We start from the raw sequence: 25184 nt of genomic DNA, 5'->3' as shown, positions 1-25184 counted from the left end.
TCTCCTGCTGGTCTCTTGGTTCTTCTTTGCTTTTGCTGCTGCCATTTCCCTGCCACTGTTTCTTTCTGTCTCACTATCTCAAGGGTTACAGCTCTCTCTGTGTCTCCTGGATCTAGGAGGTTCTCAGCACAGGGATCCTGTGTCCAAAAGACACATTCCACTCCTAGCTCTTCTTTCTTGGTGGTAGTGAGGTCCCTGATTTCCACCTCAGGGGTGGCTCATTTTAAGCCTAGCGGGATGGCAAAACTGATCGATCCCTGCATTAGGGTTGCATACACCTTAATTGCATGGGTTTTTTTTTTACCCCCACAAAGGTGCCATGCACCTTATTTTCATTATTAGCAAGCTATCCAATCCACTTGGTGGGCAACAAGCACCTTATTTGCATAGCCCCACCCAGTCATTTGGTGGGAGTTACAAGAACATGACAAGAAAGACCATATAAAAGTGAGCCATTGCAGTGCAGTTGAGACTACTTCCCCCCTGCCTTGGGGGAATAAATGCATGGTGAATAATATTTAACCAAAAAAAAAAAAAAAAGAAAAAAGCTTTTAGTTAGAACTTGAGTGTGTCTGTTCCTATCAAAATAATAAATTTCCAGTGGTGTTTGACACATTATTTGTGGATATTTTCTGTCCTCCAGTATCCAGTTGTAGTCAATTGATTGCGACTCATGGTGACCCTGTGTGTTGCAGAACAGAACTGGTACATAGGGTTTTCAAGGCTGTGACCTTTCTGAGCAGATCACTAGGCTTGTCTTTCAAGGCACTTCTCGGTCGGTTCAAACTGACAACCTTTAACCATTTAACCATTTAGGCCACCCAGGGACTCCATTTTCTATCTTAAGGGAATGTAAACAGTAGAACCAGATTGCAAGGGAGATGGTGTAAGGTGCTGCAGTTCTTATAGTGCTTTCTGACTCTGCCCAGCTTTACTTAAGGAGATTTTATCATCTATGGTGAGGTTTATTTACTAGATATTTTAGAATTCAATGTCATGGAAGGTTGCAAATTTTAAAGGTTTATACAGGGTCTTCTTCAGCAATGAAAATCTTTTTATAAAATAAGACTTAAAGCTTGAATGTTTTTGCCTAGCTTATTTAACAGGTTAATTTAGATTGGAACGAAGCCTAGATCTGAGGACTAGAAGTTCAGTGGTTTGCTGATTATAGTGAAGCTGTAGTACAACTTTCTGTTTTCCTTTCTCCTCAAGAGTGGAAGTAATTCTCATCTGGTCTGGTCACGTGTGTTCTGATCAGTGGCCATACACACTGGGCCTAACAATATGTGTTCATTTCAGCTCCACTGTGACTTGTTCTAACTTAAATTTTAGTGTAATTTCATTTCAGGGGAGGAAAGGGACGCTATATGTTCCTGGGCATGAGGGGAAAAACTTCCTAAGGGAAGTCGCTTCCTATAATCTACCTTTTCGTGTTCCTCGTTTATCATTTTTCTTTGAATTTATTTCACTTTGATCCTTGAAAATCTGAAGAGGATGGAAATCTTAATTTTGGAGTTATTTTTCTTTTTGAAACCAAAATTACAGGAGTTTTTACAGCAGTTTCTCCTAATATATTTTGGGGGAGGCAGTATTTTTGAGGTTATTAGGAGGGGAAACCATTTAATGATGAATTGTCCTACAAAGTTTTATTTTTATGAAACCCACTTAGTTAGGTGTACGTCTTTGGCACCACTCATGTAGCTAGATCCTTTTGAAAGCATTCAATACAGGCCAACCATCAAAGCTAGGTGACTTTTATCTGATTAAGATAAACATAGAGAATTGGTGCCTTTTCAAATGTTTACCTTATCAGTCAATTAAATATAATTAACCTCTCATTCTCAGGGGCTCTTACAATATAAAAAGGGAAGTTGTGATTTTTTTTTTTTTTTTAAAGTAACTCAGTTAAATTTATAGCGTTTCGTCATTTGTTTGCAGGACTTCGTGTCGTTGTATCAGGACTTTGAAAACTTTTATACAAGGAACCTCTACATGCGGATCAGAGACAACTGGAATCGACCCATCTGTAGTGTGCCTGGCGCCAAAGTGGACATCATGGAGAGACAGTCCCATGACTACAACTGGTCATTCAAGTGAGTCCCTGTGGAGGGAATAGCTCTTGAGAAAAAAAAAAAAATGAATTTCTTCATTTAAGAAAATATTTTATTGCAAATTGAGTATTCTTTCAAAACGGGTAGCAGCTGAGAGTACAGTACGTCGTGATTAGTTTCTTTGCATATTGTTCGTTATTACTGGGACTTTTAAAATATATTTTTCTATTATATTTGATAGTATGTTGGATTATAGTTGAGAATAAAATTTGACTTATTAAAAAAAAGAAAACCTGTTTCAACTTTCCTTTCTCTAATTGGTAGTGGTTTCAGGTTCTTTTCCTATACAACCATGTTCTCTCTACTTGAATTTGTATTATGAGTACATTTCCTGTCTCATTTGATTTGCTTATGAATTTAATGAACTTTTATTCTATTGAAACACAGGTACACAGGGAATATAATTAAAGGTGTTATAAACATGGGTTCCTACAACTATCTTGGGTTTGCGCAGAATACTGGGTCATGCCAAGAGGCAGCCGCCAAAGTCCTCAAGGAGTATGGAGCTGGAGTGTGCAGCACTCGGCAGGAAATTGGTAAGTGCTGGTTAGGTTTGGCCTGCTGCCATTTTTGACTTTTTTACTCAGGAGGGAACAATGCTGATAGCTACGGTATAAGCATACAAGCACTTACTTTGCCATGTAGCTCTGTTAGATCAGGTAAAAAATGTTTTCTTTTTCTGAAGTAATGGATGATTTTAATACTTTCAACAAATTTTAAGATATATTTATTCTATCCAGTATCTTATACATATAGAATGTCTTTAGAGAAGTTCCGGATTTGACTCATTTATAAATTTAATGTTGACTTTATTATGTTTTGCAAGTGGTAGAGGTTAAGAGTGCCCCTTACTAGCACAGAGCCCATGGGCCGATGAGGGTTAGTCTGTTTTCATACAGGTAAAATAGGGCTAAAATAATTCCTGCCACATGGAATGGTTTTGAGAGTTAAATAAGCTAATTCATGTAAAGTGCTTGTAACATTGTAAACACTCAGTAAATGTTAACTCTTTTTATTATTATTACAAGTCCTTGGGGTGCTGCAAATGGCTGATGTTCTCAGCCGCTAACCAAAAGATTGAAGGTTCAAGTCCACCCAGAGATACCTCAGAAGAAAGGTGGCGATCTGCTTCCAAAAAATCAGCCATTGAAAACTCCATGGAGCGCAGTTCTACTGTGGCACACATGGAGTCGCCATGAGTTGGAATTGACTCGATGGCAACTGGTTTAGTTCATTATTTAAATAGGAATTTTTATGTCATGTATACAAGTTGGCGATCTTCAAGGCCCCTAGTTTCAGTTGCTAAATGAAGTTTATTAGGTAGCTCCTGTGGTCATTCATGCTACAGTCATTATTCCCGGATTTCCTAGGTTTGGGCTTCATTGCCCTAGGCCAAGAACAAACATTCTTCCTAGAAAATATTCAGAGTTGCTTTTTAAAGCAGATTCCAGTTAAAAGTAAACTCTAGTGAAACTTAGAATATGTTGAATTTCTTTTAGTTTTTTTTTTTCTCCCTAAATTTTCTTGGGTTCTGTGTTCTTTTAAACACCAGAAATAGGCTTGTATTTGCTTTCTTAGATACCATTAAGGGTCCTTGGATACTCTATTAAGTGGTACCTGAGCATTAAAAGCTCAGGTTATATTTTATTTATTTTTAAAGATTAAAAGTCAGTTTTTATTTTGGCTTAATTTTTTATGTATATTTATGCTTTGCCTTAGTTATCTAGTGCTGCTATAGCAGAAATACCACAAGTGGGTGGCTTTAACAAAGAGAAAGTTATGCTCTCATAGTTTAGGAGGCCAAATTCAGGGTGCCAGTTCTAGGGCAAGGCTTTCTCTTGGTCAGTTCTGGGGGAAGGCCCTGGCCATCAGTCTTCCCCGGTCTAGGAGCTTCTCAGCGCACGAACCCTGGGCCCAAAGGATGTGCTCTGCTCCTGGCGCTGCTTTCTTGGTGGTATGAGATCCCCCTGTCTCTCTGCTTCATTCTCTCTTTTATATCTCAAAAGAGATTGACTTAAGACACAACCTAATCTTATAGATTGAGTCCTGCCTCATTAACATAACTGCCTCTAATCCTATATCATTAACATCTTAAAGGTGGATTTACAACACAAAGAAAAATCATATCAGATGACAGAATGGTGGACAATCACACAATACTGGGAATCATGGCCTAGCCAAGTTGACCGTATTTTTGGAGGACACAATTCAATCCATAACATGCATGTAGTATGCAACTTTTTAAATCTAAATAGTCAAAGTTTTAAAGATTTTGAACTTAGAATAGTTCAGTAAATAATAATAGGCTACTCTCTTTGAGTACCAGTGTAAAAACATGATACAATTTTACCAGTCAGATCAGAATGGGGAAAAGTGCTGTTTGACCTGTGTTTTGTTGTATAACATTATGACTTAAAACAAGAACAGACATTTATTTGCTTATGATTCTGCAGTTTGGGGAGGAGGTGATGTTTATCTCAGCTCCATGTGATGTTTGCAGGGGCAGTATGACTGAGGGTCTCTCATTTCAGCAGCCTAGTTAGACTACTTTACATGGCAGCTGACTTCAAAAGGGTGAAAGCGGGTGTTGCAGGACCTCTTAGGGCCTAGACCAAGAACTGGCACAGTGTCACTGGTGCAGCATCCCATAGATCAAAGCAATTCGCAAAACCAGCCCAGATTTATGGGGAGGGGCAGTCAGAACACAGCAAACAGTGATAGGAGAAATTGTTGGCAACCATATTTGCAGAAATTCTACCACAGGTGCTGAATCTGAACTTATTCCAACTATTGTGTTCTTTTTGAGCCATCATTCTTTATAATTCTGACTCCTTTCTAAAAAGTCCTTAGCTTGGGGCATTATAACACATGAATTATGATTTCTTTTTATAAAGTGATGAGTAATTCCTAAATTTAAAATTTGTGATGTTGATTTCATTAACTTCTTCTCACAGGAAACCTGGACAAGCATGAAGAGCTAGAGAAGCTCTTGGCAACTTTCTTGGGAGTAGAAGCTTCTATGGCATATGGCATGGGGTTTGCAACCAATTCAATGAACATTCCTGCTCTTGTTGGCAAAGTAAGAATTCGTCTGTCATTTATGAAAACTCTCTTGTATATATCTTATTTTGTTTTGAAAAGCATTCAGAAGAAGGGATAAACTATTGTCAACTTTAGATTAAGCTTAGTTTAAACAAAAACAAGAAAAAAAACCCAGACCTGTTGGCTATTGAGTCAATTCTGACTCATAATGACCCTACTGAATGGAGTAGAACTGCCCCGTAGGGTTTCTAAGGCTGTAGTCATTACAGAAGCAGACTGCCACATCTTTTTCCTGTGCAGTGGCTGGTGGGTTCCAACCACCAACCTCTCAGTTAGCAGCCAAGCACTTAACCACTGAGCCACCAGTGTCCTTTTAAACTTAGTTTATCCAGAAATACTACTTCTATCAAAAATCTCTGGAAAAGTATATTCCATGGAGCCTTATATCAAATTGGAGCTTTCTTGCTATAATCCATGTTTCTTCCCTCTACTATTAGATAACTCTTGCCTTTCTCATTTCATAGAGTTTTAAGTGACTCTGATAAATAACTTGTAAAAATGCTAAAGTTATGGAAGAAAGAATGTTTAGTTTGGAAAATTATTTAAAAAGTGGTTTTTCCTAAGTAGAAAAACATGAAAATACATAGATGACTCTAATAGTTCTTATACTCATTGCAGTGTACTTTGCTCAGAGGTTTATAGGCAGATAGTATGTGTATATACATACGTACATACATGCATACATACATACATACATACATATGTACATACATTTTTCTTCCCTCCTGTGAATAGAGCTTGTGAGGACAGTTAAAAGAGAACAGATAAGAGATTTTGAAAATTATATACTTTTAAACAAATATTTTATTGTGTGTGTGGTGAAAGTTTACACAGCAAATTCGGTTGTCATTTAACAATTTCTATACATATTATTCAGAAACACTGATAGCATAGTGGTTAAGAGCTATGGCTGCTAACCAAAAGGTTAGCAGTTTGAATCCATCAGGCACTCTTTGGAAACTCTGTGGGGTGGTTCTACTCTGTCCTATAGGGTTGCTGCGAGTCGGAATTGACTCAATGGCAGTGGGTTTTGGTTTATACATATTATTCAGTGACATTGCTAACACTTTTTCACAATGTGTTATCATTCTCATTATTTCCATTCCAGTTCTGTTTACGTTAATCGAGCTTCCTTGTACCCCCTTATCTTTGGTCTAGGGTAAATGTTGACTGTTCTCATTTAGATGATTATTTACAACAGCACAGTACTCATGGGTGATATTATTTATTTTATGAGCCACTCTGTGTTTTGGCTGATAGGAGTGGTTTGAGTTACAAGTTTAAAGGGTATCCCAGAGTGATAGTCTTGGGGGTTCGTGTTCTCACTGTCAGTCCAGTAAGTCTGGCCTTTCTTAGGAATTTGAGTTTTGCCCTACAATTTTCTTCCGTTCTATCTTGCACCATCTATTGTGTCCCTGGCCAGAACAGTTGGTAGTGGTACCAAGGCACCATCTAATTCTGATCTCAAGTGGTTTCTGTAGACTGTTAGTCTGTAGACTAGTTTCTACTTTAAGTCTTTGGTTTTCTTCGTCTTTTGCTCCAGACACATAGAGATCAATAGTTGTATCTTAGATGGCTGCTTGCAAGCTTTTAAGACCCCAGACGCTACTTACCAAACTAGGATGTAAAACATTATCTTTATGAGCTGTGTTACACCAATTGACTGAGTTGTTCCACGAGACTATGGTCCTAAGCCTTCAAACTCAGTAAAACCAATCCTATGAGGTATTTGGTTATGTTTAGGAAGTATCCATACTGTGCCTCCTATGTGCTTTATTTTATGTATGAATATATGTGCGGCACTCACAAACATGTATATACATTTGCATATAGAAACACCTATACATGCGTACCCTTATATTTATATGTGCCTATCCGGAGCCCTGGTGGTGTAGTGGTTAAGAGTTTGGGTGCTAACCAAAAGTTTGAATCTGCCAGCTGTTCCTTGGAAACCTGATAGGGCAGTTCTTCTCTGTCCTGTAGGGTTGTTGTGAGTTGGAATCGACTCGACGGCAACGGGTTATACATATATAAGCATACATATCTACCTTTGTAACCGCACACACATCCTGTGGTTATTACTACTGTTATTGCAAAATTATATATGTTGTAGCTTTTACCAAAATTTTCCCTATTCTTAGGTCCTTCTTAGTGTCATCTTTTACCTTGGTAACATTGTTCTGGCTTCACCCTCGTTCGGTATTGTCTTTCCCATCACCAAAACTAACTAATGTCTGCTATTTAAAAAGTGATTCCTCCTCCCTTTTCCTCTCATCCCTTGGTAACCAGCAAAGAATGTTGCTTTCTATATGTATACCTATTCTTGTCTTTTTATAATAGTGAAATCATACACTGTTTGTCTTCTTTGTGACTGACTTATTTCACTCACCATAATGTCTTCCAGATTCATCCATGTTATATTACTTTGAGAACTCATCATTATTCTTTATGGCTGCATAATATTCCATTGTGTGTGTACACCACAGTTTGTTTATCCATTCATCTGTTGATGGGCAATTGGGCTGTTTCCTTCTATTTGCTCTTGTGAATAATGCTGCAGTGAACATAGTTGTGCATATCTCTGTTCGAGACAGTAGTTTTAGTTCTCCAGGGTATATAGGATGGAATTGCTGGATCATAATTTATTTCCATTTCTAACTTTTTAAGGAAGCACTTATACCATTTTCCATAGCAGTTGAACCAATTTACAATCCCAGCAGCAGTAGACAGGGTTCCATTGTTCCCACAGCCTCACCAGCACTATTTTTTTTTTTTTTGATCAGTGCCATTTTTGCAGGGGTGAGATAGTATCTCATTGTAGTTTTGAGATGCAGCTCTCTCATGGCTAATGATCGTGAGCATCTTTTCATGTGTTTGTTGACCCCTTGAATGTCCTCTTTGGTGGAGTAAATTGTATTTATGATTGGCATTATCAATTCAAAAGGGCCCTTAAGGTTATTTATTCTCATTGTAGCATTGATGTCTAGGAAATTAAACTATCATGGTATATTGAAAAAACAATGGATTAATTAGTCAGGAGACTGAGTTTTTATTTCGTTGATTATATAGTGAAACTCAAATGTCACATAAACTTTTGAGCATGTCACATAAACTTTCTGACCTCAATTCCTAAAATGAGGTGGTTGAACCAGGTTAACTTAAAAATCCTTTATAGTTATACAAATATATAGCAAGAAAACAGATGGGATAAATAGAAAAAAAATTAGCAGAATAAAATATTTAAACCCAACTATATTGATATCCTGGAGCCCTGGTAGTGCAGTGGTTAAGAGCTCAGGCTGCTAACCAAAAGGTCAGCAGTTCAAATCCACCAACTGCTTTTTGGAAACCCTGCAGGGCAGTTCTGCTCTGTTGCATAGGGTCACTCTGAGTTGGAATCAACTCAACGGAACCAGGTCTGGTTTTGGTTATATTGATATCCTACCACCTGTCTGTCAGTTTGTCATACTGCAGCTTGCTATTGCTATGATTCTGGAAGCTATGCTACCAGTATTTCAAATATCTGTAGAGTCACCCATGGTGGGCAGGTCTTAGCGAAGCTTCCAGACAGACTAAGGGAGACAGACTTGGAAGAATGGCCTGACAGTCTACTTCCAAAAATTAGGCAATGAATATCTTACGCATCACAATAGAATGTTGTCCAACTTGCTTGTTTTGGACATGTCATCAGGAGGGATCAATCCCTAGCAGAGCACATCATATTTGGTGAAGTAGAGGGCCAAGAAGGTCATGGGAGACTCTCAGTGAAATGGATTGGCACAGTAGCCACAGCAATGGACTTGAACATGCTGGCAATCATGAGGATAATGCATGCCTGGGCATTGTTTTGTGCTATTGTACATAAGGTCACCATGAGTCAGAGTCAACTAAAACAGCAGCAAACAGCAACATATTGTTATCACATTAAATGTAAATAGTTCATATACTGTAACTACAAGGCAGAGATTGTCAGATTGGATTTTTAAAAACTGTCCACAAGAAACCTACTTTAAATAGAAAGACACAGATAGTTTAAAAGTAAAAGAATGAAAAATCTTATAACATGCAAACACTATCAAAAGAAAGCTGGAGTGACTAAATTAATATAAACAGAGTTTAGAACAAGAAATATTTCTGGGGACAAAAAGGGATACTTCATAATGATAAAAAAAAAAAAAACCAACAAAGGGGTTAATTTATCAAGAGGACGTAATTTTAAATGTATAGGTGGCTAATAACAGCTTCAAAGTGCATGAAGCAAAAACTGATGAAGCAGGAGAAATAGACAAATCTCAAAATTATACTTGAAGATTTCAACACTCCTTTATCAATAATTGGTAGAAGTAGTGACAGAAAATCAGTAAGGAGATAGAATACTCGAAAAACACTATCAATCAACTTGACTTTATTCACATTTATGAAACACTTCACCCTATAATAGCAAAACATTCATCCAAGGTAGACCACATTCTGGGCCATTAAACAAGTTTAAAGTAATTTAAATTATGCAAAGGATTTCCTCTGACCACAATGAAATTAGAAACCAGTAACACAAAGCCATCTGGAAAATCCCTGAATATTTGAAAAATTAAACACACTTCTAAATAACCTATAGGTCAAAGAAGAAAACAGGGAAAATAGAAAACATTTTGAACTAAATGGAAGTGCAGTATATCAAAATTTCTGAGATGAAGCTAAAGCTGTACTCAGAGGGATATTTATAACATTAAATGATTAGGAAAAAAGAAGTTTCCTTATCAACCCTCTACCTTAAGAAATTAGAGACAGAAGAGCAAATTAAATTCAAACCAAGCAAAAGGAAGGACTTAATAGAGATAAAAGCAGAAATCAATGAAGTAGAAAAGAGATAACAATAGAGAAAAACAGTGAAACTAAAGCTGAGTCTTTGAGAAGATGAATAAAATGAACAATTCTGTAACTGTAGCGGTCAAGAGAAAAAGAGAGAAAACACAACCTACCGGTAGCAGAAATGAGACAGAAGGGATATCACTACACATCTTACAAACAGTCAAATGATAAGAAAGAAATATTATGAACAACTTTTTGCCGGTAAATTCAATGACTTTGATAAAACGGACAAGTTCCATAAAAGACATAAACATGTAGTTCTTTCACTTTAGATTGATTATATTACGTTGCTGTTCTGCGTTTTGGCATTGTACACCTGGGATTTTTATTTGAAAGTTCTTAGAATTTTCACACTAAAGGATTAAGTAATCTCATTTTGCTTTTTCATGTATCCTCACAAACCAACAAACCATTATGTAGAATTGGAGCCCTGGTGGCAGAGTAATTAAGAGCTGGGCTGCCGACCAAAAGATCGGCAGTTCAGATCCACCAGGCACTCTTTGGAAACCTATGGGGCAGTTCTACTCTGTCCTAAAGGGTCGCTATCAGTTGGAATCGACTCGAGGGCACCTGACAACGCCAACAACCCTAAAGATTTATCTTTTAAATTAAAAATTAGAGTTGAAATATTACTAAATATCATTTAATCATATGACAGTTCACTTAAAGGCAGCAACTGAATAGCCCAGCTCTAAATTTCTTTGAATCTGATCCTAAATTTCTATGTGAGGTGGTGGGCTATTCAACTTAAAGGCAGGGGGAGGCAGTATATTAATTAAGAGAATATTTTGAGGAACCAGAAGCTTTGTATTGAGTCATTTAATATCTTTGTGACCTTGGGCAACATATTTAAGTCCTCTGAGTGGGAGTTTCCTCATATGTAAAGGTGGGATAATAATAGTATCTACCTCAAAGGGTTGTTATGAGGAATAAAAATGGTAATGCATTTAAAATTCCTGGTCTAATGCCTTAGATGTCAGCTGCTGATGTTTTAATTTTTATTTGATTTTGAACCAAGGATATACTAGAGCCTCATAGTAGATTAGAAGAGAAAAAGATATACACATAGGAATGGTGAGTAAGGCATCTAAAAAGGAGGTGATAAACAAAAAGAATACAATTATATTTTAGGTTTTCCAGACCCCCCAAAATTAAAATTGTTCGTGGAGGAAAGGAGTAGCTGGGCGGTCCTTTTAAGCTGTAGTGGAATCCCAAGAAGGGTAAATAAAGAATTTGAAGACTTGCAGAAGAGAAATCTAGCTTCTGTCCTTTTTTCTATTTTAACACTTTGTAGAAGATAATTTTAGACTTACAGAAAAGTTGCAAAAATAGTACAGAGAGTTCCTTTACACCCTTCACTTAGCTTCCCTTTATGTTAACATCTTACATAACCATGGAACATTTATCAAACCTAACAAATTAATCTAGATATAATACAATTAATGGAAGTACAGAACTTATTTGGATTTCCCCAGTTTTTCTATGGATATCCTTTTCTATTCCAGGATCCAACCCAGGATCTACATTGCATTTAGTTGTATCTCCTTGGTATCCTTTATCTGTGATAGTTCCTATCTTTTGAAAATCACTGGTCACTTATTTTGTAGAATGTCTCTCACTTTGGGTTTGCTTACTGTTCTGGCATATTGCATCCTTGTGGTATCATGCAGCATGTTCTTCTACCCTCAGTATTTCCTATAGACTGATAGTTAAAAATTGTTAGATCTTCCAAAAAAAAAAAAAAAAAACCCAAACCCATTGCTGTCAAGTTGATTTTGACTCATAGTGACCCTATAGGACAGAGTAGAACTGCCCCATAGAGTTTCCAAGGAATGCCTGGTGGATTCGAACTGCCAGCCTCTTGGTTAGCAGCCATAGCACTTAACCATGTTTTAGTTAGATCTAGACTTCTTAATTAGATTCAGGCTTAGTTTTTCTGTCAGGTTTTTTTTACGGTATAGTTTCTGTTGTATTACAACAAGAGTCACTTGATGTCTTCTTTTTGTGACGTTAGGTGGCGTTAGCCTGATCAGCCCATTATGAAGTTCCCTATCAGTCCTTCACTTAATGGTTTTAGCAGTCATTGATAAATTTTCGTTGCAAAACAGTGATTTCCTAATCCTCCATTCCTTCTGCACTTGTTAGCTGGAGTTCTTCCAAAAAGAAGTTTTTCTCATCAACTATTAGGTAACCCTGAAATCAATTTGAACCAAAAAGGTAAATAGATAATTGATTATTTCCTTTTGTTTATCAAGTTTCAGAATGAGTTAGTGCTCTAACAACCGCCACATGTGACCAGTGAGTTTGAGTCTGTTGGTTTTGTTTTGAGTATTATCATGAACTCACAGATTTCTATGTGTTTGATGTGTCTCAGTGTGCTGCAGCCATGTTTTATATATATATATATACACACACACACATGAAGTTTCCTCTGGCCAGTGGGCGTGCTTCGCTCCTGTGGTGTCTTGTGTTTTGAATGAGTTTGAGTAGCCAGGTCTTTTTTTTTTTTTTTTTAAAAACTCTTATATCCCTTCAACAGATAGGGAAAGGGAGCTTGCCAGAGGTCATCACACTCTGTGATCAAGTGCATGTGGCTTACAGAAGGCCTTTCCAGCAGAGATAGGTTTTACTATTTGTAGAGCGCTTACCTCAAGGAATTTTACAAGAGTTTGAGAGGTGTATTTGTAGAATCCAATGACTCAGCTTAAACATCCTGAAAGTAATGGATCACAATGGAGCCAGTCAATAAGGGAGGGTAGAGCATCCAAAAATATATGGAGTTTTTACTGATAGAAATTTGAGTAGATTTTGAGAATACTGGTAACAAGAAGTTGAACTTTTAAAAGAGAAAATTGTGTAAATTTGGCTACCACTTACACCAGAATTTAAAAAATATGTATATTTTAATCAAGCACAGACAATTATACTGTGAAACATCTTCCTCCTACCTAGCCCTGCTGGACCTAATCACCCAGTTCCTCTCCTCAGAGGTAACAAGTGTCACCAATTCCTTGAGAATCACACCTGAGATAGCCTGGGTACATTTAAGCATCTATCATTTCTGCACGTCTTTCTACTGCACATACAGTGCTACATGGAACAATTTTGAGTATGTGTCACGTTATACGTTGTGTTGCTGTATCCATAAGATAAATTACTATACATAACATCTTTGAGCTAAAATCCATATGCATGTGTAGTTTTGCCAAATTGCCCTTTGTAAAGGTTCTACAGTTTATGCTCGCACCAGCAGTACATAGGAGCACAGTGTATTTTAATCTTCTAACGTTTAGATGGACTTTAGTCAATTTGTGCAACCCTTGAAGTTGTCTGAAAACTTTTGTTTGTGTGCCTGTGTATTTTTTGGAAAAGGGGCTACAGCAATTATCAAATTTTCTGTCTCTGTGACAAAAAGGTAATGTTAAGGACCCTTGACCTAGACACAAAGCACTGAGAGATGCCCTGACTTAAGGAGCATCCACATACCAATTAGATGAGTCACTGACCTTGCTGGTGAAGCATTTCAAAAGAATCGCCTGTAAAAAGAGTCTCCTTATGCCACGTACTGTGCCTTTTGTATATTAAAATCCTGTTAACCTTGTTGAAACCTTTTGTTGTGTGTATAGTCTTGGAATGCGGTATGGAATCAAAGATTATAAGAAGAAAATAGAGCATCTTATGATAGGAAAATGGGGAAATGAAGCAATTTAATAAAATTATAGGATACAATTTATTTCAGAAGTGCCTTGATTCCACAAGTGGTAACTTACGTGCTGTTGCTGGTTAAGAGCTGGTACTGTTCCTTAGATCTTGTACATGCTTGTCCCAGTAAGTCACTAGACACCATTTCTCCAAGGCTTTCTGGTTTAGAGTTCTAGAGCATCAGCTTTACGTACATTGTGATTGGAATTAATCCTATGGTGTACCAGGAAATTAAGGAAAACGGTAACTTCTAGTGTGGGACGAGGCTCTTCTTCACTTTCCTTCAGCAGAAAGTTATACGAGAGCCAGGCAGCCCTGAACTACTATTTGACGTGCCCGTAAATAAAATTCCTTATGTTAAGTCAATTTCAGGCATGGTAACAATGAGCCTTACTATACAGGAGGCCTTTTCTTTTTTGACAAAGAAAAAAACTTTTTCTCTGCATTAAGTTCTTGACAGTTTGAAGAGCCCCACGAGAGATGGAAGAGTAAGAACTGGGGAAGAAATTTTTTAAAAGGTGCTTTAGATTCTACCTGTTGCCTTAGCAGAAACTCACATTCACGTGTAGAGTAAAGCTTGTTAACGCATCTCTGGGTGGCATAAAGTTAAGTGTTCAACTACTAGGTGAAATGCTGGCAGTTCGAACCCACCCAGAGACGCCTGGGAAGACAGTCCTGGCAATCTGCTTCCGAAAGGTCACAGCCTTGAAAATTGCCTGGAGCAGTTCTACTGTACACCCATGGGGTCACCATGAGTCCGAACTGACTCTAAGGCAATTAACAACAACAGCAAAGCTTGTTAAGGAATTTTAAGGGCTAAACATAGGCTTATACCCTATGTCATTTGAGAGAAAGACTAATAAGTAGAATCATCACTGGACTCTACAACTTCTTAGGGGTGAGGGGAAGAATGTACAATTTCCACAGGCATTACTCCCTCAGCCACCATCCCCTGAAGCCTTTTTCCCACAAATAAAACAGTACATCCTATCAAAGCTCATATGGAAGTCCTCAAATCAAACAAACCCAAACCCCTATAAAAAAAAATCAGATTTTCAAAATAAGTAAAAACCTGTTACTGTATATCTGCACGTTTACTGAGTCATTCACAGGACTGAAGAAATGATATTAACAGGCTAGAATTTTGATCTACTTATAAGATATTCTTTGCAAAAAAAAAAAATCATGTACAGTCTCCTCTTTTTTTTTTTCTTCTTAAAATTGATGGTTTTACTGTTGTGCAAGACTTCCTTAAGAGGATATAATTAGATATTATTGATTTTAGCGTTTTGTAATTTGTGTAACTAAACCTTTCCCTTCCAGCTTCTTAACGCACTGTGTTTGTGGTTTTGCAGGGTTGCCTGATTCTGAGTGATGAACTGAACCATGCGTCGCTCGTTCTAGGAGCAAGACTGTCAGGGGCAACCATTCGAATCTTCAAACATAACAGTGAGTTTGTTGTGGAGTTCACTGCCAGCCTTAGCATTAATATTCTTTGGTCAGTGGAAGTGGTAACATTAATTATGTTAATGATAGAAAATACAAATGAAGCTCAAGTAGCAACATTTAAAACGTCCATCTGGCCCAATTTTTAGAGTTTTTCTCTTCCTCATTAGAGTAAAAGTAGAGGCTGAAGGAAGCCTTTTGGTATAAAATAGAATGTATTCCTTTTACTTTATCTTTCAATTGTGTCCTCCCTTTTCCTTGTATACTTGTTCAGTATACATTTACTAGATAAAACTGTGGTCTGTCTTGCTGTAACACTAGGAGTATGGAGATGAATAAAGCAAAGTCTCTGATGGCAAGGGTTTTTGACTGGCTAGTGAAGAGACTTAGAGATAAACCACTAGTTACAGTACAAGGGATAGAAAAACAAAAACCAAACCTGTTGCCACTGAGTCAGTTCCGACTCATAGCAACCCTATAGGACAGAGTAGAACTGCCCCATAGTGTTTCCAAGGAGCACCTGGTAGATCTGAACTGCCGACCTTTTGGTTAGCAGCCATAGCTCTTAACCACTACGCCACCAGCGTTTCCATACTAAAATATAGATATGAACAGATGTCCTAAAAGCTCAGGGGAAAGTGGTACTAAGCCAAATCTTTGTCTTCCTAAGTGGAAATATCTTTGTACATTATTAATCATTTGCATTTTAAAAATTCATAATTTTCATAGTTAAAACACTCGCATGTCAGGAGAAAGGATTATCAAACACTGTGTTTAATATTGTCTTTTTGCCAAAATGTGTATGCATGTGTGTTCACACAATGGAATACTACGCATTGATAAAGAACAGTGATGAATCTGTGAAACATTTCATAATATGGAAGAGCCTGGAAGGCATTATGCTGAGTGAAATTAGTCAGTTGCAAAAGGATGAATATTGTATAAGACCACAGTTATAGGACCTTGAGAAATAGTTTAAACTGAGAAGAACACATTTTTTTGTGGGTATGAGAAGGGGGAGGGAGGGAGGGTGGGAGAGTGGTATTTACTAATTAGATAGTAGATAATAACTACTTTCGGTGAAGGGAAGGACAACACTCAATACAGGGGAGATCAGCACAACTGGACTAAACCAAAAGCAAAAAAGTTGCCTGAATAAACCGAATGCTTCAAAGGTCAGTGAAGCAGGGGTTTGGGGATCATGGTTTCAGGGGACATCTAAGTCAGTTGGCATAATAAAATCTATTAAGAAAACATTCTGCATCCCACTTTGAAGAGTGGCGTCTGGGATCTTAAACAGTAGCAGCCGGCCATCTAAGATGCATCAATGAGTCTCAACCCACCTGGATCAAAGGAGAATGAAGAACACCAAGGACACAAGGTAATTACGAACCCAAGAGACAGAAAGGGCTGCATGAACCAGAAACAACATCATGCTGAGACCAGAAGAACTAGATGGTGCCCAGCTACAACCAATGACTGCCCTGACAGGGAACACAACAGAGGACCTCTGAGGGAGCAGGAGAACAGTGGGATGCAGATCCCAAATTCTTATAAAAAGACCAGACTTAATGGTTTGACTGAGACTAGAAGGACCCTGGTGGTCATGGCCCCCAAACCTGCTATTGGCCCAGGACAGGAACCATTCCCAAAGCCAACTCTTCAGACATGGATTGGACTGGACAGTGGGTTGGGGAGGGATGCTGACGAGGAGTGAGCTACTTGGATCAGGTGGACACTTGAGACTATGTTGGCATCTCCTGCCTGGAGGGGAAATGGGAGGGTAGAGGGGCTTAGAAGCTGGCAAAATGGACACGAAAAGAGACAGTGAAAGGAGGGAGTGGGCTGTCTCACTGAGGGGAGAGTAACTGGGAGTATGTAGTAAGGTGTATATAAGTTTTTATGTGAGAGACTGCCTTGATTTGTAAACTGTCACTTAAAGCACAATAAACTTATTTAAAAAAAAGTATGCATATAGACAAATGTCTAGAAGAATATATACCATAATTCTGGGTCTATATCTCTGTATGGAAGGATTATGGGTGGCAGTTACTTCCATTTTGTCTTTGTCTTTGTCTTGTCTAAAGTGTTTTAGGATGAGAATGGTGCATACAGTATTTTGTTTTATGTCCCCATTGTTGTGTAACCTGCTGTTTTCTTTTTACAATACATGTGGACACCATTCGTCAGAACATTCTTTATGCCCATGTTTGCTTTTTAGGAGGTAGATGTATTTGTCCTCTTGCTCAGTCTTCTTTATGCATTTATTTCTGAATGACTGACTAGGATTAGAGAAGCAACTTGATTCTGTAGACACAAAAAAGCTACCTGAATGGCAAGGTTATTTCACATAAAACACATGAAACATGGGTCATTTTATAGCGTGCTAACCTAGCCCACAATGCCGTACTCATTTAGTAGAGTTTTTATGGTTTTGGGCATTTGTTAGACTTTTTATTTTAATTCAGTATAGCAGCAACTCACCCATTTTGCCCGATCTTTTTCTGTCCAACTGAAAATATGTTAATGTCCTTTGCTCTTTGAGACATACTCCCTGATTAAGAAATGAATATCTGCACTTCTGGAATGAAGTTAGGAAAGAGGAAAATAGTTTGTGCTGAAGTTTTTTTTGGGTGCTATAGATATGCAGAGCCTGGAGAAGCTGTTGAAAGATGCCATTGTTTATGGTCAGCCTCGGACGCGAAGGCCCTGGAAGAAAATTCTGATCCTTGTGGAAGGAATATATAGGTAATCCTGCTTTATTTTCTTATTGTTGTGACTTGACCCCGTGAAATCATATAATTTTTAAGCTGAAGGGAGCTCTCATGTAGACCTTCTCTGGAAACTAAGGAGATGGTGTTTATGACTTGGGAAAAATACCTGCAGGCAGAGCCAGCACTAGAACAGAGTCCTTTTGTCAGGCTCTTTGTTCTTTCCGCTATACTACACTGTCTCCAACCTCCCCCTCTCCCTTTCTATCTGGGTCCTTTATTTTTCTACTGTTTATAGAGGAAATTTTTACGTAGGGGGAAGAATTAGAATAAGTTTTCTAATCTATCAAAACAAATTACACACCATTTAATTATAAGGGGTATTTTATTTTGGATAACTATTTGCTGCCCTTACATTTATTGCCTTATCTCTTAATGTTTTCTGTTCTTTTGTGTAATTTCAATTGCATATGCCATGTGATGCAGAGTCTAATGTTGTCCATTATTATGAGCTTTCTATATATTTGTATGTATCCTGTTTTGCCAGCATGGAGGGATCCATTGTTCGCCTTCCTGAAGTGATTGCTCTTAAGACGAAATACAAAGCATACTTGTATCTAGATGAAGCTCACAGCATTGGGGCCCTGGGCCCTACAGGTCGAGGTGTGGTGGACTACTTTGGCCTGAATCCTGAAGATGTGGACATTATGATGGGAACCTTCACAAAGAGCTTTGGTGCCGCTGGAGGATACATTGGAGGCAAGAAGGTAAATGGGCCATGAGACTCTGTAAGTAAAGATAAAGATACTGGCTACTAGACTTAGTAGGTCATGTTTAGCACAGAGGGTCCTGAACTGGGATGCTGAAATCCTGAGTTAGTTTGTGGTTGAGGCTCATACTGCCAGCAGGCTTCACACTTCAGCTGTCTGGTGAGTGACTCTGATGTCTCCTCACTGAAGTAAATGCTGGCTCTGTTTATTGTTTCTTGTTTTAGCTTCTTTCTAAACTGGTCTGAGGTACAGAATACCCTGTTGTATGAAAGAACACACAGTGATACTTCCTGTTTGCTGTAGTCTTCTGTTGGACTTGAGATCACATCATCATACGACTGCCACAATACATGATAACTGCCAAACCACTGAGAACCATGGCCCAGCCAAGTTGACACAACCTTAACGATCACAAAGGCCATAGAAGCAGAACTAAGACAATAAATCAGAATTAGTGAGATTGAAGATAAATCCCATGACACCAATTTGTTTGAGGAAAAATCGGAAAAAAGAATGTGTTGTTTCTACACTTTTTAGTGTTTTTGAAGTGATAGACTGTTTTATAGTCACATTTTATGTCTGTGTACTAAAGATGCTCTTTATTGTGATACATACTATAAGCTTCTTGTGTGCACATTTTATTAAAAAATTTAGTAAATTTAAAAGATATACAGGGATAGGGATATACAGTTGGTTGTTTTGAAATCCTTGTAACTGACTGGTTTTTCTTGTGTTCTAATGAAAGACCTAGTGAATTTCTGTTTAGTTTCTGTCACATTTACGTCATTTTGTAAATCTCTGTGTACCTGGAGAATATTTAATGCCTGTAAGACTGATGTTAGAGAGCCATCTACTATTTAAGAGTGTAAAGATAGGCAGTATAGAGTGAGATGAAGATGACATCAAATGATATGTTCTCCTAAATTTAGAGGGTTTCTTTAAAACTAGCTTTTCTTCCATATTATGACTTGTTTAAAAAACAAAATAAAGCCTAAGAACTTTGCCATGTTTCTGGCCCAGTTGTTGCTGAGAGCATGCTTTGAGCACATTGGTTGACCTTGCAACCCAGGTAAGTGTCCCTATTCCAGCACTGTAGAAGGAAGGAGTCTGCTAGTGCCTAGGAGGGCAGCACTGACCTTGTCAGTGAATTCAAGACTTGCCTCTGATTGTCTCCCTAGGAGCTGATAGACTATCTGCGGACACATTCTCATAGCGCAGTGTACGCCACGTCTCTGTCACCACCTGTCGTGGAGCAGATCATCACCTCTATGAAGTGCATTATGGGGCTGGATGGCACCAGCCTTGGTAAGTCTCTCTTCTTGGAAAAATTCTTAGGCTCAGTAAGTATTTAGCAGCCAAGCTAAATAGCTTTTTTCTTAAGGAGTCAGGTGTGCTAAAGGGCAGAGCTGGCAGGCGTGGGAGGCTTGGTTTCTGTGGTCAGTTTTCTGCCGGTTAGAGACATATGCCGTGAGAGCTAGACTTGTTCCTTGTTTATTGAGGGTGTGGCTTTAACCTTACTCTGCTACACACCCTCCTAACGCAGGTAATACACCTTCAGGGTCTTCCTGGAACTGCACAATTTTTATGTGAAAATGTAACTCATTGTGTAAAACCCAAAACCCATTGTCACCACCCAGTCAGTTCTGACTCATAGCAACCCTGTAGGACAGAGTGGAACTGCCCTATAGGGTTTCCAAGGCTGTAAGTCTTAACAGAAGCAGACTGTCACATCTTTCTCCTGCAGAGCGACGGTGGGTTTTAACTGCTGACCTTTCAGTTAGTAGCCAAGTGCTTAACCACTGCACCATCAAGGGCTTCTTCATTGTGCAGTGGTGTTTTACTGACGAAATATTTAAAAGCTGCTTTTTCCATGAACTGGAGCTCCGGTGGCCCAGTGGTTAAGAGCTCAGCAGTTAACCAAAAGATTGGCAGTTTGAATCCACCAGCCACTCCTTGGAAACCCTAGGGGTCAGTTCTACTCTGTCCTCTAGGGTTGCTACTAGTCAAAATCGACTTGACAGCAGTGGGTTTGGTTTTTTTGGTTTTTCCCATGGAATTAATGTCCTTGATTTGATGCCTTTTTAACAAGTTTCTAATTGAATATACACTAGGTGATAAAGATAGTCCTGAATCCATTTATTCTGTCTTTGATGGGAATTATAGTCCAAAGTAGATATCTTGACTTAGGCAGTGAACAATAAAAAGTATGATGTTTGCTTTCTGGCATCTAACTTCTATCATTGATCACCAGAGGGCAGTGTTGACTACAGAGCAGTTACAATAAAGGGGAGCAATTGGAGCTGTTTTTTTTTCTTCTTCTTTTTTTTATTGTACTTTAGGTGATTACACAACTCGTTCTGTGACATTGGTTGCAATCCCTGCAATGTGTCAGCACTCTCCCTATTTCCACCCTGAGTTCCCCATTTCCATTCCTCTGGTTTTCCTGCCCCTTCCTGCTTTCTCATCTTTGCTTTTGGGCAGATATTGCCCTTTTGGTCTCATTTGATTGTTCTAAGGAGAACTTTCCTCATGGGTGTTATTGTCTATTTTATAGGCATGTTTATAATTTGGCTGAAAAGTGATCTCTGGGAACGGCTTCAGTTCTAAGTTAGAAGGGTGTCTAAGGGCCATAGGTTCGGGAGTTCCTCCAGTCTCCAGTCTCTCTTGGACCAGTAAATCTGATCTGTTTTTTTGTGTGTGTGCTTTAGGTGAAAGTTGCAATTGGTTTTTTTTTTTCCTTAACTTTAAAATGTATTTCCATCATGAGTATGGGACACACATTAATTTTACTTGTTGCTTTTTTAATGTTTTAAATTTTAGTGTAAAATCAGTTTCACTCTTTTAATTTCACATTGTCAACCTTGGAGCCCTCCAGTTTACAGTTATGTAATATTTTGTTGTGAGATTCATTTGGCTTGTATTGAAAAACATGAATGAAATGGTACGTGTAAATTTGATTGAATTTAAATCTGTTTTCTTAAATCAGAAATTTGCCTTAATGTTTTTTCTGATGTGTGATAGGTCCTTGTTATCTCTAGTGAGAGGTTTTTGTTTGTTTTCAAAATAGTGACGTGATCATTTTCAGTTTCATAAATTGATTCCCTGGGAAAGAAAATATTTCATTATTGTTGTGAACATGAGATGGAGCCCTGTGGAGTAGCTACAGCTTTATCTCCTCCTTCCAATATGGTGTTACTGGAAATTGTGTGCTTTGATCTGAGGTGTGTGTGTGTGTGTGTGTGTGTGTTGGTTGGTTGGTTTGGGGCTGGCCTTTATCTAGTTACTTCACATAGATACATTAACCATATCAATTCAGGACATAGATTTAGGTGACAAAATTTGGCTAACAGCTGTCAAAGTTAACTTTGGATAATTTCCTTGCCTGTCCTAGAGGATAGATCTATGTGATGCATTACCTCTGAATAAATGATTTATCTGTAATAAATAATAGAATCAGGGCTTTGCTAGTGGTGAGGAAATGAAATTTGGTAACTAGATAAAGGCTCTCGGTTAGCACTAGTTTTCCAGTTATCTATTGCCTCTGTAACCACTCCAAAGCTTAGTGGTGTGAAACAATAACCATCTTATTGTGCTCACAGATTCTGTGGGTCAGGAATTCGGTCGGGGCACAGCAGAGATGGCTTGTTTCTGCTCCATAATGTCTGGAGCTTCAGCTTGGAACACTCTAGCGGCCAAGGAAGACTCAGATGGTTGGGGGCTGGGATCACGTGGAAGCTTCTTCACTCACATGTCATCTGGGCTGGAGTGACTTGGCAGGTGGGCTTAGCAAGGACTGTTGTCCAGAGCACCTTCGAGTGTCCTCTCCATATGGCTGGGGTCCTCACAGCATGATAACTGGGTGTCCAGAGAGGTACTTTCCAAAGAGCAAGTGTTCCAAGAGCAACAGGCAGAAACCTCATGGCCTTTACTGATCTAACCACACCCTGTTGATTAGAGCAAGTCCCTAAGGCTAACTCAGATTGAAATAAGTAGATGGAAAAATTAGACTCCACTTTTCAATGGGAGACGTGTCAAAGAATTTACAGCTGTTTAAAAAACCAGCTTCTAAATAATGTATTTTAAAACTTACTCCTTAAAATGTTTAATTAGTGGGACGAACTTCTGTTGGTCTATGTTGTTTCTCTAGCAGAACAGAAGTTAAAAGATATTGAACCAAAATGAAGAAAAGTAGAGATAAGTACTATTTATCATAAAGCCTGCTTCCTGATATTAATTAAATCTGACCTGATTTCTTTTAGATTTGAGTGTGTAAGGTAACGATTATTTTTATGACATCATTGAATGCATCTTTGTATTGTCTTTGTAGGAAAAGAGGTATGAACCAGAGCAGTGGCCTTTTTACTATGCCTTAGCATGAAAAGAAGCATCTACTGTTAATATCCTAAGGGTATTATTATAATAGAAATGGCCTGACTTGAGAGAAACTTCATGTCTTATATGCAGGACATCGAATTTCATTAATTCCACAAACACTGAATATCATACCACATATGAATCAGAACCCATAGACCATTTGAATAGAGAATATGCTTGAAGAGTATTGGGATGCAGAGAAAAGTTGGTTGTTCTGTAGCACAGAAAAATTGATGTTTTATTAATCATTCCTTATATATTTGAGTGCCCGCTGTGTGCTAGTTGCTGCTGTAGGCACTTGGGATTCATCAAAGAACAGAACAACCCAAAGTTCCCGCCTTACGGAGTTTCTAGTGTGCTCAAAAGTAAGCACTCTGGACAGATAAAGCAGGGAAGCCTGAGGATCAGGAATGCTGGGGGAACCATTTTGTAATTTTTGACAGGGTGGTCAGGGTAGGAAGAATTTGAAGGATTTTGAAGGAGGTTTTAGCCTTGAAAATACGCAGAGGTAGAAGACCCTGAGATGGAGGTGACTTTGTTTTCCAGGAACAGCAAGGAGGCCAGTGTGGCGGAGTGGGGTGACCAGTGAGTGACAGTGAGGTCAGGGAGGTGGTGGGAGGTGGGGGTTGTATGGAGGGTGAGTATCCTGACAGGAGGCGGGCTTGTAAGGGTATTATGTTGACATGGAAACAGACCTACCCACACTAGTTCTCTTGCCCTGTGTAGTGTAGTGTCAACTTCAAATTCTTGAAATAAATAGCTTCTGTGGGCTGCTTAATATTGGCCTGTTGCAGATAGGTTAAGAATTTTATTAAACTTCAGATTTCATGAAAAGATACAGAAAACAATGTAATTAACATTCATCTACCCACTACCCATATTTAAAAATGTTAGTATTTTGCCCTGTTTATCTCACTTTTATAAAATAACCAGATATATAAAACCTGTTTAGTACTTCCCTCTGCTCCTGTTTTCCTGCCTTCCTCAGAGGTGATCACTATTCTGAAATTGTCTCCTTCTATCGTTTTATAATTTTACTATGTATGTGCCCATAAATAGTGGATACTATGAGTATCTTACACTGTGTGAAGGCTCACTATCTGCAAAATAACTTCAAAAATGTTTACAAGAGTTAACTAAATCAAAATCTAGTATAATAATACATCTTTGTGTGCACACTAACAAAAACATTTTCAGTTGTACGTGAGTCTGGGGAAGAGGATGTACCTGTACTTAAGTCATATCTTGGCTCTTCTCCTGGTAGGACCATGTCTCCTGTTCATTGGAGTTGTTTAAATGTGTAGTACAATATCTCAGTCATCTTCCTCACATTACTAACAAAAATGTTTTGTGACATTGTGGAAAAGCCCACGAAGGAAGTATGCGAACCCAAGATGTACAAAAAAGCCCCTACATTCAAAGAAAGTGTAAAAGTGCTAAAGCTTACTGAGACAGATAAACACATAAATGGGAAATACTATATGTCTGATCCTGTACAATATCATTAAGTACTGCACGCAAACCCAGTGCCCTCGAGTCGATTCCGACATACCTAAATTTTTTGGTGAGGATTAAATAGATAATTCGTGTTTTAGATGCTTTATACTTCGTAGAAATTCTTGGTGGGTTATTATATAGGTATTTAAGAGTGAGTAGTTTGGGGAGAAATTGTTTGCAGTTCTTGAATGAGCCAAGAACACGTTCAATTTTTTTCTATTTTTGATAATCTAACATAGGCCCTCTACCTAAAAATTCACCGTCTAACACACTTGTGGCTTAGTGGCCAAGAGCTAACTAAGAGGTTGGCAGTTGGAATCCACCAGGTGCTCCTTGAAAACCCTATGGGGCCGTTCTACTCTGCCCTATAGGACTGCTATGAGTCGGGATCCACGCAACGGCAACCGGTAACAGGTAACACACTTGTAGAAACAGATTGTATTACAATAATGAGGGCTTCCTGTCCTGTTCTGTGTTGTAAAATGTCATACTGTATGAATCTTTCTGCAGCCTCCTTTCTCAAATTCATTATTTTATAGTATTCCATATTTTAAACTTACCCCAACTTTTTGGTTCATTACCTTTTGATGGGCATTTAGATT

The 25184-nt window shown here is 38.3% G+C and overlaps 1 protein-coding gene across 2 annotated transcripts in view; it reads left to right on the top strand.

Moving 5' to 3' along the window:
• The window catches only part of SPTLC2 (serine palmitoyltransferase long chain base subunit 2), a 128216-nt gene that overhangs the window by 49469 nt on the left and 53563 nt on the right, over positions 1 to 25184 (top strand). For both annotated transcript variants that reach the window (XR_010323191.1, XM_003408797.4), the window contains exons 3-9: positions 1939 to 2093; positions 2499 to 2647; positions 5066 to 5190; positions 15140 to 15233; positions 17873 to 17978; positions 18489 to 18708; positions 19890 to 20016. Coding sequence is in view for 1 of the 2 variants with exons in the window: in XM_003408797.4 (XP_003408845.2) it covers positions 1939 to 2093; positions 2499 to 2647; positions 5066 to 5190; positions 15140 to 15233; positions 17873 to 17978; positions 18489 to 18708; positions 19890 to 20016 (976 nt within the window). In the remaining variant the exon portion in view is untranslated. The remainder of the gene's footprint in view (positions 1 to 1938; positions 2094 to 2498; positions 2648 to 5065; positions 5191 to 15139; positions 15234 to 17872; positions 17979 to 18488; positions 18709 to 19889; positions 20017 to 25184) is intronic.

This window comes from Loxodonta africana, chromosome 10, assembly GCF_030014295.1.
Source record: "Loxodonta africana isolate mLoxAfr1 chromosome 10, mLoxAfr1.hap2, whole genome shotgun sequence".
NCBI lineage: Eukaryota > Metazoa > Chordata > Mammalia > Proboscidea > Elephantidae > Loxodonta > Loxodonta africana.
Note: the sequence above shows the minus strand (reverse complement) of the source record. Positions and strands in the feature narration are given on the sequence as shown.